This window comes from Solanum stenotomum, chromosome 6 (assembly GCF_019186545.1).
Source record: "Solanum stenotomum isolate F172 chromosome 6, ASM1918654v1, whole genome shotgun sequence".
Lineage (NCBI taxonomy): Eukaryota > Viridiplantae > Streptophyta > Magnoliopsida > Solanales > Solanaceae > Solanum > Solanum stenotomum.
This window is the reverse complement of record NC_064287.1, coordinates 53,029,082-53,047,691: the sequence shown is the minus strand read 5'-3', so window position 1 is coordinate 53,047,691 and position 18,610 is coordinate 53,029,082. Positions and strand designations below refer to the sequence as shown.

The 18,610-nt window shown below is 31.0% G+C and overlaps 2 protein-coding genes across 2 annotated transcripts; one reads left to right on the top strand and one right to left on the bottom strand.

Moving 5' to 3' along the window:
• The first annotated feature begins 701 nt into the window (after positions 1–701).
• On the top strand, positions 702–6,241 carry LOC125867615 (SUPPRESSOR OF GAMMA RESPONSE 1). Its single transcript, XM_049548171.1, has 6 exons — positions 702–852; positions 3,458–3,593; positions 4,038–4,224; positions 4,320–4,813; positions 5,166–5,570; positions 5,888–6,241. The coding sequence occupies exons 1-6, from the start codon at positions 845–847 to the stop codon at positions 5,963–5,965; spliced, it is 1,308 nt and encodes a 435-aa protein (XP_049404128.1). The 5' UTR covers positions 702–844; the 3' UTR covers positions 5,966–6,241.
• A 10,202-nt stretch (positions 6,242–16,443) lies between these two features.
• LOC125867621 (small polypeptide DEVIL 4-like) lies at positions 16,444–16,732 on the bottom strand. Its single transcript, XM_049548178.1, has one exon. It carries the CDS (start codon positions 16,592–16,594, stop codon positions 16,454–16,456), a length of 141 nt encoding a protein of 46 aa, XP_049404135.1. The 5' UTR covers positions 16,595–16,732; the 3' UTR covers positions 16,444–16,453.
• Between the last annotated feature and the right edge of the window lie 1,878 nt (positions 16,733–18,610).

The following is an 18,610-nucleotide window of genomic DNA, read 5'->3' as shown; positions in this document are numbered from 1 at the left end:
TACTCAATAGGTAGCAATTTCAACACAAAAAAAACAATGAACAAGCACTACCGACTTCAGATTGAAAATCAATCAAAAGTTAAAAAATACGTTTTGAATCAAAAAATCACACTCAATATCTTAAATTCAACTTTACTTCAAATAAATAAGTTAATCATCGATAAAAATAATTTGATTAAAGTGACCTATAAGCAAGAGTTTTATTTTAAAAATGAATAATTGTACCTTAATAAGTTTCACTTTGCTTTACTACGAGGCACATGGATTGTAGTACTTTTAAAAAATTTAATAAGAAATATTTATAAAATAAATTTAAAAGTGGATACTAGTCAAAGAAAAATATGTAATCAATAATAGGTTAAAATGGTTATAAGAAAAAAAAAACAAATATAATGTCGTAAATTACTAAATAAAAGAAAGTTGTGCCTCTAAAATTTCAAACCATTCATTGTGTATTTTTTTCCTTAAATCTTTTATCTAAACAAAATTATTTTATATATTATATTGTACATAAATATAATACATGAGTCTTTATATCTTTTATATATTCTAATTATACGAATTTCTTATATGAAATTTAATATTTACATAATTCATCTCCGAACTAACTAGGATGGCACAGAGAAGTGGACTTGGCTCTTGCGGTCTTTTATTGTCAGTGTTTAGTCGTCAGTATTCAAATGAAAAGCACATTTTTAAATTGAAAAATATTCTGAAAAATAAATGAATAAAAAAGTGGGAAACTACAAAGAAACCACTAGGACTGTACTTTTTGGGACATTCTATGATACCCCAAAAGGAAAAAAATAAAATTAGCAAAGGGTTTTGATCACATCATTCTTCAATGGCTAGGTATGCAGATTCTTTCTTTCACTTTTGACTACCTTTTTTGTATCTTTTTGTGTTTATCTTGGATTGATGTCTGCTAAAGTTTCAATTTTTATTTACTTAATCTGATAATCAGTTAATTGATATGAACCAAGATTGGATTTTTACTAATGTATGTTGAATCTTGAAGTCAGGGGATGACTCAAGTTGTGATTTTGGGTTGTGGGTTGAAGTTGGGAATTTGTGTGTTGGGTTTTTTTGGGGGTGATATGCTAGGTTTAAGGTAGGGGTAAGACTGTGTACACACCATCCTCTCCGAACTCCACTTGTGGGATTACACTGGGTATGTTGTTGTTGTTGGTGTGTTAGGTGAAGTTGTTTTTGTCTGTTGAGTTTCTGTGAGCAGATGTTTTGGCTTGATTCAGTGATTGTTTTGGAGTTCTTTTTGCTGAAAAGCTCGAAATTGATCAATGAGTGATGCAACTTATATCTGCTAAAGGTTCAATTTTTATTTACTTAATCTGATAATCAGTAAATTGATATGAACAAGATTGGATTTTTACTAATGTATGTTAAATTTTGAAGTCAAGGGATGACTCAAGTTGTGAAAGTTGGAATATGTGTATTGTGTTTTTCTGGGTTTTCTATGCTAGGTTTAGCCTCGGTTCCTTCACAGGGTAGGGGTAACCCAGACCCCACTTCCACTTGTGAGATCACACTGGGTGTATGTTGTTGTTGCTGCTATGCTAGGTTTAATACAATGGTGGGTTAGAGTTACTTTTGGTCAAAATCCACCTATCTTTGATTCTTTCTAGTAGGTTGAAAGGTTTCTTCTTTTTTCCTGTGTGAATGGGATTGAAGGGGTTTCTTTGGTAGAGTGAGGTATGGCTGTTTACTTTATTATTGGGTTTTTGAAGTCAAAGGATGACTTGAAGTGGTGATTTTGATGAACATCTGAAGTTGTATTTGTCTGTTGAGTTTCTGTGAGCAGATGTTTCTGCTTGATTCAATGATAGGTTTTGGAGTTCTGATTGCTCAAAAACTTGAAATCGGCCAATGACTGATGCTCTTAGAGTGGTAGTAGGTTTTGATGTTTCCTTTCGGTGAATGGGTTTAAAGTGGTTTACTTGATCAAGTCAGATATGGGTTGTTGCTTGTTTTTCTTTAAACAAGGAATGACTTAAAGTTGTGAATTTGATGAATGGAAAAAGTTGTATTTGTGTATTGACTTATGCTGAGCAGATGCTATGGCTTGGAATTTTTTGCTTAAAAATTCAAAACCGACCAATTAGTGATGCTCTAAGAGCGGTAGAGGTTCTAATGGCTCGTGATCAGTTTGAAGGGGTTTTCTTGGTTGAATGAGGTTGGGATCTTTATGCTGTGGTATCGGTTCTTAGTGGAATACCCAAAGAGGGCCAAGCACGGAAGGCCCACAATAATAAGGATATTTAATATGCTCAAAGCAAGAGAAACAAAACAAATGACCTTGTCTTATGCTTATTGTGTCAAACAAGATGAACTTTCTAGTTTAATGCATGCTAAATCAGGAACATTAATTCACCTTAACTAGGTTAATCAAATACTAAAACAACAGCTTGCTTCAAGGGCTCAATCCCAAGCCATAGGGATTGCACTTATACAAATGTTCTCCATTTCGCGGCACTTAGTCCTGGTCATTTCAATATTCAGTAGTTTGGGGTTTTCGAACACTAGTGATTCTCTACATCTTGTACTAACATAACTATCTCTTAACATACTAGAAGACTCAACATGTTTAAACCTTAACCTCAATTAGTTGCTCCTTCTCCCTTTTGCATGTATTTTATGTGCAAATTGTACTGTTGCTCCTTTTCCCTTTTGCAATTATATTCACCTCTTTGCAGAGAAGTGTTGCAGGTGTTCTGAAATCACTAATGGATTTTGAATAGCTTGTTGCATACAATGATGATTTAACACAATTGAAGCTATATACTTCTGATCACCATTAGATTGTTCGAAAAAATGATATATCTCTGCGTATCAGAATAAGTTAATAATCTATCACAGCTTTAGATTTCTAGTTCAATGTTTACATATAGGGAATTACAGTTAAAAGAAAAGCATACGTATAAATCTAAGACACGTTAATCTTCATTTGGTAGCTACGAAGACAGAAGCCTCCTTGTATGACTTAAAGATGAGAAAATTCACATGATGGATGACACATCCCACACACCTTACCTTGTTGACTTTCTTAATGGGATGAGAAAACGAGGTCTAAATTTGTTGTCTGTTATATTAGTAGTCGTAGTATTGCTCCTATAGTTTCTTGTCCTTTGATTTCTGTTACTATTTGTTATTTCTTGTACCGTGATTATTGAATTGTTCTATTGTAGTTTTCATTCTGTTACTATCTGCTGTTTTTTTTTCTATCCATTGTTTTTTGTACTTCCGTTACCTCTTTTTTGGGATTGCTTTGGACTGTTTTTTCTTAAGCTGAGGGTCAATCACAAACAACCACTCTACCTCTGATGTAGGGGTAGGGTCTGCGTACACTTTACCTTCCCTAGACCCCACTTTGTGTGACTATACTGGGTATGTTGTTGTTGAGAAAACAAGGACAAAAGGTGATCCTGGTTATACCTTGCAGGCCATCATGGTTAGTTGACAGTAGGAGGATTGCAACAAAAATTAAGAGTGCATCAGGTGATCCTGCAACAGTGAATTGGAAGAGCAACCCTACAAAAGCTTGCCCTAATTGCCAGTTTATCATTGACAATAATGACGTAAGAGTCTTGTCACATGAACTTCACTTCTCCCTGTTAATCATTCTGTTGAATGTCTTTCTATGGACTGTTAATGATAGTGCTTATCATTTGCAAATTGTATCATTCTTCTCGTATATATAGTATATTGGAGATTATTTTCTTGACAAATTAAAAGTATGTTTTCCTAATAGACGTGTAAAAATGAGACAATGAAAATTTGCAAGAACTGAATTGGTTTCCTAGTGCTGGTCTTTTTCCCCCCTTCAATCAGATAAGGAGTTTGGCACTGATAGCTATTATAATCTGTGATTGATTGTAATTAGCTGCCTTGAAAAGTTTTCAAGAACCCCTTTCCCCTCTATGTAAAGGAAAACGGTAAAATAATTCGAATGAAGGGAAATGAACAAAGGGAATCGGTAGCTATGATACCTTCAACTGAAACATTTAAGTTGCTCTTTCCAGGTCAGCCATGACTGGCCAGGATTGCCAAGAGGTGTAAAATTTGATCCAACTGATCAAGAGATTATTTGGCACTTACTTGGAAAAGTCGAAGGTGGTGATCGGAATTCCCATCCTTTTATTGATGAGTTCATTCCAACTGTTGATGAGGATGATGGAATCTGCTATACACATCCTCAAAATTTACCAGGTATAAAAAAGATGATCCTATTCCCGTTCTGTTCTTGCACTTTCTGTTTTTGATTTGTTATGGATTTTCGTCTTTGCTGATTATAAGTTTTGTAGGTGTTAAGCAGGATGGAAGTGTCTCACACTTCTTTCACCGAGCAATCAAGGCTTATAATACAGGAACGCGTAAGCGTAGGAAAATACATGGTGATAATTCTGGCGATGTCCGCTGGCACAAGACTGGTCGCACAAAACCTGTTATCTTAGATGGAATCCAAAGAGGGTGTAAGAAGATTATGGTTCTTTATATAAGCCCATCTAAGGGTGGGAAAGCTGAGAAGACAAATTGGGTGATGCACCAGTATCACCTGGGAACTGGTGAAGATGAAAGGGAAGGGGAATATGTTGTGTCTAAAGTATTTTATCAGCAACAACAAGTCAAGCAGGGTGAAAAAATTGAACAAGAATTCCCCGAGGACTTCGAATGTATGGTTGCTAAAGTAGATCCACATACCCCAAAGTCTGTGACTCCTGAACCCCCTCGTGGTGAGAGACTATCTTCAAGTATGGATGCAAGAGAGCAAATTGTTGCTTCTAGTCCCATTAACCAGGTATTACAAATACCGTTGTTGCTGATCAATGTTAATTTTACACAAGAATAGACCAATTTTGTAAGTTTCTCTATGTATGATATGTAGTAGTGCTTTAGTTCATTATTGTGAAACATCTTTTGCTTTTGGTCGGTACAAGACATTACTATCGGAAACACCCTCTCTTTACTTGATATGTTGTTGTTGACTTCTTCTTCTTGTTGCCTTGTCGGTATGGGACATTACTTAAGCAAACAAGAGAACGAGATATTCAAGTTTGTTGCACCTAGTATTATGCTTATCAACGATAAAAAGTATTTATACAGTCCTGGCTTTCTTACTAGTTACTACGTCTCTTCTTGCTTTGTATCAGTATCATGAGGTGGAGGATTATGTAGAAGATGACATGGGAGCTCTTCCTGAGCAGCCTGAGAATCAAGACCAAAACATTGAGAATCAAATCGATGAAACTGGGACAAAAGTTGAGACTGAGACTGGTGATGACCCGAAATGGTGGGACAGCGAGTCACAATATTTGCTGGATTCTCAACAACTTGTAGAAGGGCTATCCTTATGTGATGATCTTCTTGCGAGCCAGTCTCCAAATAGGGATGGAAATGAAAATGACCAAGTGCAGAGATGTAAACCTAGTCTTGCTGATTATGCACGTTTAGGACCCGAGGATCTGAAGAAGGATTTGGAGGAGTGCCAACAATTTGTTGCTGATCCAGCCAACATAGAGATTGGCACTCCCCCTGATTTCCGGCTTAGTCAACTTGTAAGTTAAATCTTGTAACTTCCATAACATTTACATACTCCCTCTGTTTCAATTTAGTTGTCTGATTTTGACTTGACACGGAGTTTAAGAAAGTAAGTACGATGTACCAAAATGCCCTTTAATCTTATGGTCTTAAACATATCATGTGAAAAGTTAGAATGAAAAGAGTTGTCAAAAAGGAAAGAAGCATTTTTGTTAATGTCAAACAAATTGAAACAGAGGGAGTGCTAAATTTGTATAAGGTTTATCTCTTCTTTGTTAATGTCATTGTTCTTATACTCTGCATAATTGTGATTCAACGTCAAATTTCCGTGTAGGAGTTTGGATCACAGGACAGTTACATTGCATGGGGTGGAAACAAGTATGGTTTTGATTCTGCGGAGCAAAATGGTTGAGATCATAGCTCATCGAATGCTGTCAAGATTGCTAATCCTTAGGTATCAAATTTTGTCAAGCTTGTGGTAAAACTATGTCTACTGCAAGTTAACAGAAACTATTACTTGATGCAACTTCCTGTTTTGTTACCAATGCGCGGTAATGCCTCAAAAGGCGTTAAGTCTTTTTGTGCTAGAACGTTCGTTGAACGATCTGGATTTCTTGCTTGGTTAACCTTGTACATAAGGTTTCATTATTACTACTATTTCCTATGAAAGTTCACAACTTTTTGCCTGCTTACTTGGTTTGTGCATGTTAGAACTCATCTTTTCTACTTTGTGCTTCTTCATCTAGTATATGAACTCGATTAATTTGTGTTTTCGTTACGATGTGATATTTCTAATCTTGTCCAATCTTGTATAACCATACATCCATTCGTATATATTCTTTGTATTGCTCGATTTGATATGAAACCTATTGGGATATTGCTTGTTCTAACGAGTTTAGAACGTATCTTCAACTAGTAGTTATCGCTTATTTGGATCTTTTTCTTTCATTCTGTCCTATTTTTAGCCAAGTCTTCATTGATACAAGGTATTTGTACGTTTTTTGAGAGAATTTCCTTCCATGTGATTTTAAGTCTACTTCGTCCCTTTGTAATAACTTCGTTTATCGAAGTCTCACACCTACAAAGCGACACATCTGTAGGTCGATGTAGAATTTGTCCAAATCATATCAAGTGATTTTCTCGTATTTTATCCTGATATTTGTACCTTCTGGTGAATGTGATTATTTCTAATTTAATATAACCATACATCTATCTTAGCATCCGCATCTCTTTTAACAGTCCATCTATCTCATTGATCTCAATATTTTATATCAAATAAAAAATAAATATATGTATTACTGAGGAAAATTAAATATACTCTTGGAATTGCATGTGCTCCATAGAATTTTAAGCACATGTACTTAAATACTATAGAGTAATATTTGACCATAGTATCTGTTTCTGATATTGTTAGAAGATCACTTAACACATCAATATTCATAGTTGATTTTATTTTATTTTTTACTACATGAAGATTTTATTTTATTTTTAATTTTGGTTTTCCATCTAGTGTCTGACTGTTCGCTATCCACATTGAAGCTCGATTAAATTCAAATTCATGCCAGATAGTCCCACATTGGGGGTAAAACACTTTCTAACAAAGGCAACTCTATACCCAGGGAACTCAAATCTGAGACTTCTGGTTAAAAATGAAGGAGTACTTATCGCTCCACAACAATCTTCGTTGGTACATGGAGATTATATTCCTTGAACAGATTTATAATTTGCTAGTAGAATTAGTTGGGATTAATATAGGTTGATCCTATGAACATGTTCTGTTGGAAACTAGGAGATAAATACAGGTAGGATGATTTTTTAATATGCATGCATCTTAAAAGCTAGTAATAATTATTTTGAAACTATATATCAGCTTTAAATAATAAGAGGGGCCATTTTAGTTGTTCATTTAATTTTATTGTAGGCATGATTGAAATTTGAATACTTCATATCAGTAGCCACCTATGTCTAATAGCCTGTCAACATGTTAGAGAAAAAAAGACGAAGATTTTGGGTATGATTTTATTCAACTATGGCATTTTAATACTTTCTTTCTATGTTACTCGAGCTTTTCAAAAATATTGTGACATTCGTATCGAATTCTTTAAAAATATTTAAAAAATTTAACACGCACCGAATGATATTTTTAAAGAATTCAAGCAATACCATATATTGGATCCCTTACATAATTTCCTAATTTCGTTATTGAATATTGTAGCAAATAACTTTTTTTATTTTTCAGATTATTAATCACATAGTTCACGAACGAATTATCTATAGGGGTTTTAATAGTTTTTTTGTTGTTTCTTTTGTTTTGTTTATTTCGCTATTTTGCTGTTGTTATTTTTTTTATTCTACTTTGATTTCACCGTCTTTGAACGATGATCTATCGAAACAATATTTCTAGATAAAATTAAATTTTACGTATATTCTATTTTTTTTTTAGACATACAACATACTTATGAAATTATGCTGAATATATTATTTTTGTCCTTATAATAGTCTTTTTACACCTTCATCCTTGTATAGAGATAAGGTAATAATATCCTACCTCTATTATAAAAAATAAAAAAAATAATAAAAAAATAATAAAAAAAAACAGTTAGCTATATGAATTCCAATGTCTTTATTTGTATATGATATGGAAAATGGGGCCATTATTTGCTTTAAATTGTTTCATCCTATAAATCTAGCTAGTGCCCTCTTACCATATGCCATAATGTATTTCAAGAATCAGACACAAAGGGCTCTCTGACACTTTGAATTTTATTTTTTGGAGTCATAACACAAATGCCAAAAAAATTCGACACTAAGCTTTAAAATATACTATAATATGTTGCAAACACTTTTGTTACGTGGAACACTAGAAACAACAAATTTCACATTCACGCGTATATTGAAATAAATTATGATACAAAAATATCAGTAGTTGATTTCACAGTTTAACTATGATTTATAAATTATACAAGGCAGTTTCACTATCGCTTCAACACTCGTTTTTTTCATAAAATAGCAAACACTTTTATACATGGAATACCAAAAACAGCACATTCAACATTCACGCGGATTTGGAGAAGGACCATACTCTTTACATTCTAAGAGCGTATACTATAGGAAGTATATCATGATACAAATATCAATAGTTGATTTCCCAGCTTAAATGCGTGATTTATAAATTATACAAAAATGGTTTCACTACTGCTTCAACACTCCTATTCTTTTATAAAATAGCAAACACTTTTATACATGAATACCAACAACCAACACATTCAACATTCACGTAGGTTTGGAGAAGGACCATACTCTTTAGATCCTAACGTATATATACTATAGAGAGTATATCATGATACAAATATCAGTAGTTGATTTTATAACTTAAATATGTGATTTATAAATTATACAGAGATAATTTATCGTTACTTCAACACTCCCATTTTTTAATAAAATAGCAAAGGTTGTTATACACGGGAAATCAAAAATAATATTTATTACTTTTTCTTTATTAAAACTCTGTAAAGGAAAGTTGATGCACGAAATATTCTACATTCACTCAGAATCCAGAAAAGAGATGTACAATAGGGAGCATACCATGACGCAAACATCAACAACAAATTTCAATACTCAAACCCTGATCACAACATGGAAAATAAATTTTATTTTTCAAAAATAAAAAAAAATCCCCAACTACCCATTTTCAGTAACATGCAATTGAGTAATTAAAAACTATTTTACTGATTCAATTACTCTGGAGAGATTCTAAAATAAGATAAAAAAAAATATTCTTTTACTTCATATTTTTTCATAGGCAGGCAAGAACCAACAAACTAGATATTGTTGTCTCATTCAAATCTGATTTAATTAAAGCACCAAAATCTTAATACATTAAATAATATATATTTTATGAACCATATAATATATGATAGTAACTGTCTTTTATAATTCATACCTAACCTTAACTACTAATCACCGCCAAGGATCTACAATATTTGCTGTTCTTTTTTTTTTTAATGGATAAAATAAAATAAGAAAACAATGAGACAACTTAGAATTTGAATATTTTACGACATTATCTTTAAATTGTCAATTATAAGTGATTGGAGTATAAAAGATTTTGTGTATCGTCTATATATATAAAAAATTTAAAATTTGTTTATGTTAATTAAAACAAACATTGACAATATATAAGTATGCTTTAGATATTGACAATGTCATGTGTCTATGTTTTCTTGGTTAATAATATTGATACCATCGACGATACACAAAACAATGGAATAATAATAATTTGAAAGTAAATTAGAGATAAAATTTGATTAAAATAATTGAATAGTCTGAATATACAACCAAAGAAGTGTATATTGAAAGAAAAATAGGAAGTTTTGACGAATTCATTGATGAGCTAAATTTTGATGAATTTTTCGATTACTCATATTTACGATATACATATATACACATATTTTTTCGAAAGTTATGGAAGGCAGGTAACCCTTCTACTCCAGGAGTAGGTCTATTAAGTGTAAAATCACACTGAATATAGTATAACTCAATGACTATATATATTGTACTATTCATGTAACCTTTAATTGAAATAGGAATGTGATCGATATTGTATTTATGAAAGAGACAATATAGGTGCAACAACATGTGAAAAATAGTAGAGTTATATCATATTGTATTGATAGGTCACAAACAATACTAGCTAGCCCTATTTATTTATATGTTCATTTTGACCCACCAATTATTATCTATTGAACTAAGTACTTTGAATCTATCTATAGAAAAAAAAGAAGAAAAAAAAGAGTGATATAATTAAGCCCACAAAGAATGCAAGAGTCATAAAGTTTTGAAACTTGGCCAAAGTACATTTCCTTTACAATGTGCAGTATGAACCCTTCAACTTGTGCTTCTGTCCCTTTTGTGGTCCTATTCCTACATATGGACTGCATAAATTTGGACAAAATACCATACAAAAACTTTAGGGGGGAGGGGGGTGTTGTATGAGGGAAGGGTTGTTTATACGTATAAATACAATGTGTAGATACATCGATTTGTAAGCAGAGACGGATCTAGATTTTGAACTATATGAATTTGGATTTGAAATTCCATCACATTCTGTCTGATTTACTTGGTTCGTAATATGTTATTTACACTTATTTAATGAAAACATTTAACATATATTACAAGATTTTTAAACGGCCAAGACTATTAGGTTCGAATTAATGAACTTATAGTTTTTTTTCACTCGATAACTCACCCTTGATCATATGAACAATGAAAGAGATATCATCTCATAAAGATTTGTAGCAATTAGGATTCTCTAAAAGGAAGGAGAAATTTAAATCATTTTCAATATGAAAATTGTTTTTTCTATGAGAAAAGTCGTAATTATGACAATCATATATAAAAATGTATACTTTCATACAATGACAAAAGACAAATATTAATCTTATATATATAATATCGTTTTTCAACCAATAAGAAATTAGATTCAGATGAACCTCCTTCTGCCACGCTTATCTATCTAGCTACTATACATATATAACATCATATACACCAATGATATATACGTATATATGATGTGTGTGGGGGTGGGTGGGGGTGGGTTAGGGGACCATTTGATGATTAGAAAAAGAATCCCAATGGGGGGGGGGGGGGGGGGGGGGGGGGGGGGTATGGGGGGGGGGGTGGGGGGGGGAGAAGGAGAGGCGGGGGGGTGGGGGGTGGGGGGGGGGGGGGGGGGGGGGGATATGGGGACCATGAAGACATAGGGGTTTTGAATAAGATAGAAAGGATGCACGTGGGGATGGATAAGGCTGCCGTTTTGACTGATCACATAATGTCGGGCCAAAGTCTTTGGGCTGAGGTGTCACATTGGATTATATGGCCGACAACAGAATATGAGATTACCTGATCCAGCTCCTGTACTGCTTGACACTATTTGGCCCACTTTTTTTGGACACTTCCCTCTCTATCGAGTCGTGATGGACTAGTAAGTACTTCTTCATTCTTGATTAGACGTCTCGAGTTTGAGTTTTCAAGTATAGACGTGGTGGACTAGTGAATACTTCTTCATTCTTAATCAGACGTCTCGAGTTCGACTTTTCACTTTTGATAGGGTTCATTTTACCTCCATTTCGATACGAAATTCAGATTTAGTCTAGCTCTAATATCAATTACAAATTAAATATGGGAAAATAAAAAAAATAAGTGTATATATTTACAATTTTACCATAAAGATGAGGTGCTATAAAGATACCGTGCAGTTAATGAGACGGTTTCTTCTTTAATTAGCAGTCTCAATTTTAATTTTTAGTACGGAAAAAATATTATGGGTATATATGTAGCATGTACGAAAAATAGGAAGTATTTTGTTTTTTTTTAATCAACAATAATATATCTAGTGATATTTTAGAAGTGAAATAATGGGCTAAAATGTATACAAACTTTATTTCTGTTTTTATTGGATAGAGAGTTCAACTTAATTTATTTATTTTGTAATCGATGTACATGTATGGGTTTTTTTTCTTAAAGTCTGCACTTTGAATTGTGAATTTGGCTCTATTCATAAGAAAAGTATGCAAACATAATAAAATTGGATTGTACATCCATCCTGAAATGTAATAGAAGTATAAAACTTTGATTTTGTCATTTTTTTTTTGGTATTTTCTTCCCTTGTGGTAAAATTAATTATGACAAGATTCAATGGAATGTGGTGCTTGGAAATATTTTATATGAAAAAGGATTCCTTATCTATTTTACTTAAATATACGTCAGTTTATAATATTACGGATTTTAGTGCATTCAGATATATGGATCTCGAGATATATGAGTTAAAATTTGATGTAATTTGATCTATATATTATATTCAAACGGATCTGCATGTATCTGGAATACATAGATAAATCTTGTTTGCAACTCTCATATCTCACACGCATACACTTCCAGATACATGTAACTGGTGTGATTCCCATATATTTGGAATATATCAACAAATCTTGCTCGCCTTCTCCTACTTACGAGATTAAATATAATCATATTTTAATGTGGATATTGAATACCAAGTTGGAAAGCAAAGAAAAAATAAGTGGTCCTGTCACAAAATTTTATTATTTTTTTTTATGAATGTTAATAAATGAGTAGTAATATTGTTAGGTGGAATTAACTTGGAAGTCATTTTCTAACAGTAAACGTCTCACACGTGGATATGGGCTGGACTCCAAAACCCAATTGGCCCACAAAACTAGTTTTGACCATCAAACCTAACAAGACCATTAGATAACATGATAAGCCTATACCACTTTAAAAACACACATTTTTTAATTCCGTCATTTTTAATCAGAGATTTCATATCCAAGTTTTTGATGCAAAACTATCATTACTAGAGACCGTTTTACTCCAAAAATGAGATTTTTCTATATATATTTCAATTTAGTCAAGCTCCATCATAAATATAATAACACATTCAGTAAAATTACAAGTGAAGAGAATATAATTGTGGATTTTGGGTGAAAAATGAATTTATTTATTTATTTATTTTGATAATTGGAAGACAACTACCCAACTCCAATAATTTAAAGGAATGAAAACCCTTCCATGTTTGGTGTGTGAACAAGAATATCCAAACAAATATTATATCAAATCATTATCATCTAATTGTAAGTTAAAAGAAGTTTACTGTTTTTTAACAACCACTATTAATTGTGGAAAAAGCTTAAATTATAAATCACCAAAAACCTTTGTTTGTTAGAGTATAGTCGATGAATTAGTTCAATTTTATTATCACTCTTGTTTCTTTATTTTGGTTATTGTACTATACTTATGATGAGTACTTTTCTTTCTTTGTTATTTTCATCTCATATACCTTTCTACTCTAACATTTTATTAAAATTGTTCTATAAAATATTTTTTCTTAAATCAAAAACTATTTTTCTATTCTACAAAAGTAGAGGTAACATTTGCATACATCTCCTCCCCGAACCTTACTTATGAAATAATATCAAATTGTTTTCTTATTTTGATCGGGTACAAATCATTGATGCTTGATCTTGTTGTAATTTAATGAAAATTTCTATTAATCACCCTAAAAATAAAAAATAAATATTATATCATGTCATTATAACCGTCTAATTTTGTGTTGCAAATCGTGGTAGTAACCCCATAAATATGTTATGATTAATTTAAGCAAGTGTGTTTATTGACCAAATGACAAGTGTAAGACACTTTTTTAATGTGCTTTTTCCAATAGTAGCAAAAAGTGAACAAATAATTGGACTAATTGAGACTAGTTTCATGTATCTAGTGAACTTATTGTAGTCTTGATCACCAAAAAGAAAACGACATGCAAGAAAACAAAATAAAGAATTGCTTTTTTGGTACATTTTATAATATATTAATTTTTCTCTCCGTTCATTTTTATGGGTGATATTTTGTTTTTGACTAAATTTCAGAGTTAAATTGAATTAGATTAGTTTAAATTTTAAATTTAATGTTCAAAGTAAATATGATGGAAAAATATACATCATAAAATATTCATCAAGGTTTCATACAATTTAACTCTCGAAAAGTAAAAGTGAATGGAGGGTGAGAGTAAATTGTTACTCCCTCTATCCGATATTAATCGTCCATTTTTTTAAGAAATTTAAATAAAAGAACAATTTTACTAATTTACCTTTAAATTATTTTTTTAGAACTTTATAAACTTATTACATTTTCAGGAGAAAAAAATAATTATCAAAGTAAAATAATTTTTTTAATTAAGTTTATTTTAATTTTATTAATTGATAAATAGTAATTTAAATAACTAATATGAGACGGAGGGAGCAAATTTTAAGAATAATATCTTGCCCTTTGGCTTTTGGGACTATGCTCATAATTCAATTAATCATGCTTAGAAATTCGATTTTTTTTAACAAAAAAATCTTTACTAATTTGTTAAAGCCGTCAATATTTTCTATAATTGATGTTTGTTTGATTCTCGACAACAAAATCAGTCAAGATTTACTTACGCATTATCATCTAGTTTTATGTTAAAGTAATGTTTATATTAATTTAGATTATCATAATAACAAGACAACTGTAAAAGTGCTAGGGAAAAAAAGAGTAAAAATAAGGAAAAAATAATTAAAAAGATAACATATGTACTTTAGAAGATCTTTTTACTATACATGCACTGTTTTTTTTTAATAATATAAGTTATTTTTCATCGACCGTTGACAATGAATAGAGAGAATTTGAACGAGTTAAAATAAATATATTGTGAAATTTATTTAGACAAATTTTATATATTAAAATAAAAGAGAAGTTAGAGGTTGAGACGTACGACTTTAACTATTGAAGATTCTTTGTTATTAAAACGTTAAAACTTAAGGGAATAAAAGTGAAAGGTGTCAATAACTCGGCGAAAGCAAATAACATCTAGATAGTTGGGCCTAGATTGATTAATGTGCTCTCAAAGACACGAGAGACATAGAGTGGAGATGTGACTGAGAAAATCGTATGAATTGTGAAACCTGATTTTGATTAGAAGATGAGAAAAATATTCTATTAATTAAATAACAAGACACAAGGACTGCATCGCTCCAAAAACGAAGCGGAACATGGGATATATACACCCATTGACACTCTTATGGATCCGAATGTTAAGCTCCTTCCAGAATAGGAAGAGTCACTTAATAATTCTGAAAGGTATAGATGGTTGATAGTGAATATACCCGTAATTTCAAAAGTTTAAAAAGATAATGCATATATCTTGATCATAAGATGAATATTTAGGCATTTAAATCTTAAAGTTCAATCACATAAATTGATGCGGAGAATAAAGGAAGTGACAAAAATGTTATTATAATATAATTTTTATGCTTTAAACGCTTATTAAGCGTGCTTTTCCAATAGTACCAAAAAGTTTGGGATAAATTAGTTTGACTAACTTTATGTACATTTGATCCTAACCGTCTATTGCTTCACCAAATGATTAATTTATGTGCCAATTTTATAATCCTAGCATTAGGTGCTAAATTTAACCTTGTAAGTTGTAATCATGAAAAGTTTTGCACTTTAGATCATGCTTTAAAAAATTAATCATAATTAATGATATGAACTTTAATTAAGAAGCACTAAGGTACTTCATCCCCCCCTCACCAAAACATAAAATAATAATAAAGCAAAAAAAAAAATTAAGAGGGAAAGTCATGTACAAAAGAACTTATAGATTCATAAACATTCAAATATATGGTAGAACTTTAATTCAAATTATTGAAGTTGAAATCATGAAGTAACATTAATCTAATTTAGATGCACTTAATAATCTAATTTTGGATCAACTAATTTCAAACAAATTAATTAAATCTCCATGACCAAAGTATTTGACCAACATCTAAATTGCACTTCAATTTCCATATTGTAGAAAACATTAAGAGGAATTGAATTCGAAAAACTTGATATAAATGAAAAAGCTCATAAAAATAAAATTATCCCAAAATTATAATCTTGGACCAAAGTATTTGACTAGCCATTTGAATCCCAAAAAGCTCGTCAAAATAAAGTTATCCCATAATTATAATCTTGAAATTATAATTAAGAACACACCCATGGATAGATAACACCAACAACCAAATACGAAATAAAGTTAACCCCAAATTTTATATTGGAATAACCTCAAATCCATGTAAATAGGGAAAGAAATAGAAATTAGACACAAATTGAATCAAAATCTTCTTCTTTGATTGAAACTATCCGATATGTATACAAGAAGAACTAGCCTTAATAATAATAATCTAAAACTAGTACAAAATTTGTTAATTAACCCCCGTTTTAACTAATTTAATTTCCTCCATTGCTATATGTACACTCCCAATATGAGGGAAAAGAACAATAGAAAAGAATATAAAACAAAAAACCCTAAATTTTTTCAATCATGCCAACAAAGAAGCATGACTACACATCTTCTAATAATGTAAAGTTTGGCTCTTTGTTCTCTAAGAACTCCTCCAACTCCTCTACTTGAAATTCTCCTCTTTGAACTTCCCATATTTGAGCTTCCCATCTTCATAGTTGATTCAAATTGTTGTGTGTGGTTACAAAATCAAGAAAATGAAGGAAGAAAAATGGAATCTTTGATTTTCTTGATTTAGAGCTTTGAGTTCTTGATGATGCGTTGAGAGATTGAATTGAATGTGTTGAAGTTTGAGTAGTAAGAGGGGGTTCTTATAGGTGAGTTTGGAGAGTGGTCCAAAATTGTATTGGTCTAGTAAAGAGGACACTATGGGGGCCATCAAAGGATGTGCAATGCCTCTTATGTGGGTCCTACTTTCCACTTGGTACCCCTCACCCCCACCCCACCCACCCCCATACCACAACCAAGTAAAATAAAGTAGCATTATACAACCATAATATAATATACAACTACATAGTATAAACTATAAAGTATGTACCATGTATAATCCACCTCCCTAATGTTATCAAAAATTTAAATGGAGGCCAAAAACAATATTACTCTCTCTATTTCATTTTATTTGACCTTTATATTTAAAAAAAAATAGATTTTTTATTTTCTTTCAATATTACTTTTGTAATAATAGTCAAATTTAGATTTGCAAAGTATAATTTGAACATTTGAACATGTTCTTAATAAGTATTTCAGATCATAAGGATTAAATAAAATAAAACTGGAAGAGTAGGTGAGTAGTAGAAAATAACATATGTTAAATTAGTCGAAATGCACGTAAACTACTTAAACACTATAATAGTAAAGAAAATATTACCACAATCTTGACGAATTAATAGTTGAAAATTTTCTTTGCTCTTATATCAAAGCATTTTATTTTGAATCATTAAAGAATCAATTTGAGGACTAGAGTGATTTATTCCTCTTAGTGAGTCTATTAGATGAATTTGAATTAATTTGATCAGTATATATATTTCGAATACTATATTGATTTGAATCATGAAATAAGTTAATTTCTAAATTAAAACCTTTTATCCTATAAACCAAATGACTCCTTCAGTATTTCATATAATCAATTTAAGAAGAATTTTAAATCCACCACACAGTTTGAACCCTCCACACACACCCCCCCCCCCCCCCTCCCCCCTCTTTTTTTTTTGGCATAATTTAAGTCAAAACATTGGTTATAATTGGTATACAAAATGTCATAGTCTATAAACAAATAGTGTAGGCAATACCTACAATTTACAAACATAACGGGTCGGCCATTTCAACATGTATTTATGTGTTGGTTCATTCATAATTTATTTTTTATCATAAGGTCGTTTTCATGCTTATGTGTAATTAATATTTTTGTCCAAAGAAAAAATAATTGAAAATAAATAAATAAATAAATTTTTAGTTGGTTCCACCTAAGGTATATATAATTCAGTTGGATCCTACTAAAATATGCACATCTTAACCACCTTCTTAACGTTTAATGACCTTTTAATTAGTGTAATCTTATCCTTATTTTTGACTTAATATGAACACTAACACGTACTTTATTTAATTTGCATAATGATGTGGATTACAATAAAGAGAAATTAAATAGTAATGGAGTATGGTTTAGATGATGTTAATGAATTAAAAAAATTATCAAGAATTAATAATTTTATTAGTGGATAATTAATTATTAAATATATATGTATATACTTGAAAAGCTTCTTAAGGATGATATTTTCCTCTTTTTTTCAGTGATTTTGGTCTTTTTTTTTTCTTTCCCCAATTTTTGTTATGTGGTGTTGAAAGTGGTCAAAATATCTTTAAATTGTGAATATAGAATAACTATATTCTTAGTTTGCTTTTTGACATTAAAAATATATTTATTATTAGTTAAGTGAAATATTTTCACCATTTATTTTATGTTGATTTATATTTGATGTGAAGTCGGTTAATGGAGAGGATTTATATAAGAATATTTTTATGCTAAAAAAGAAGAAGGCATAATTATACTATTTTCAATAGTTCGGGATAAATCTGATTCACTTCATTAACGAGTAATCGCAAAAGCTTTTTGTTGCTAAAAGCAAATAAAGGGCATAATTATTCTATTTTTCATAGTTCAAAAAAAATTTAGAT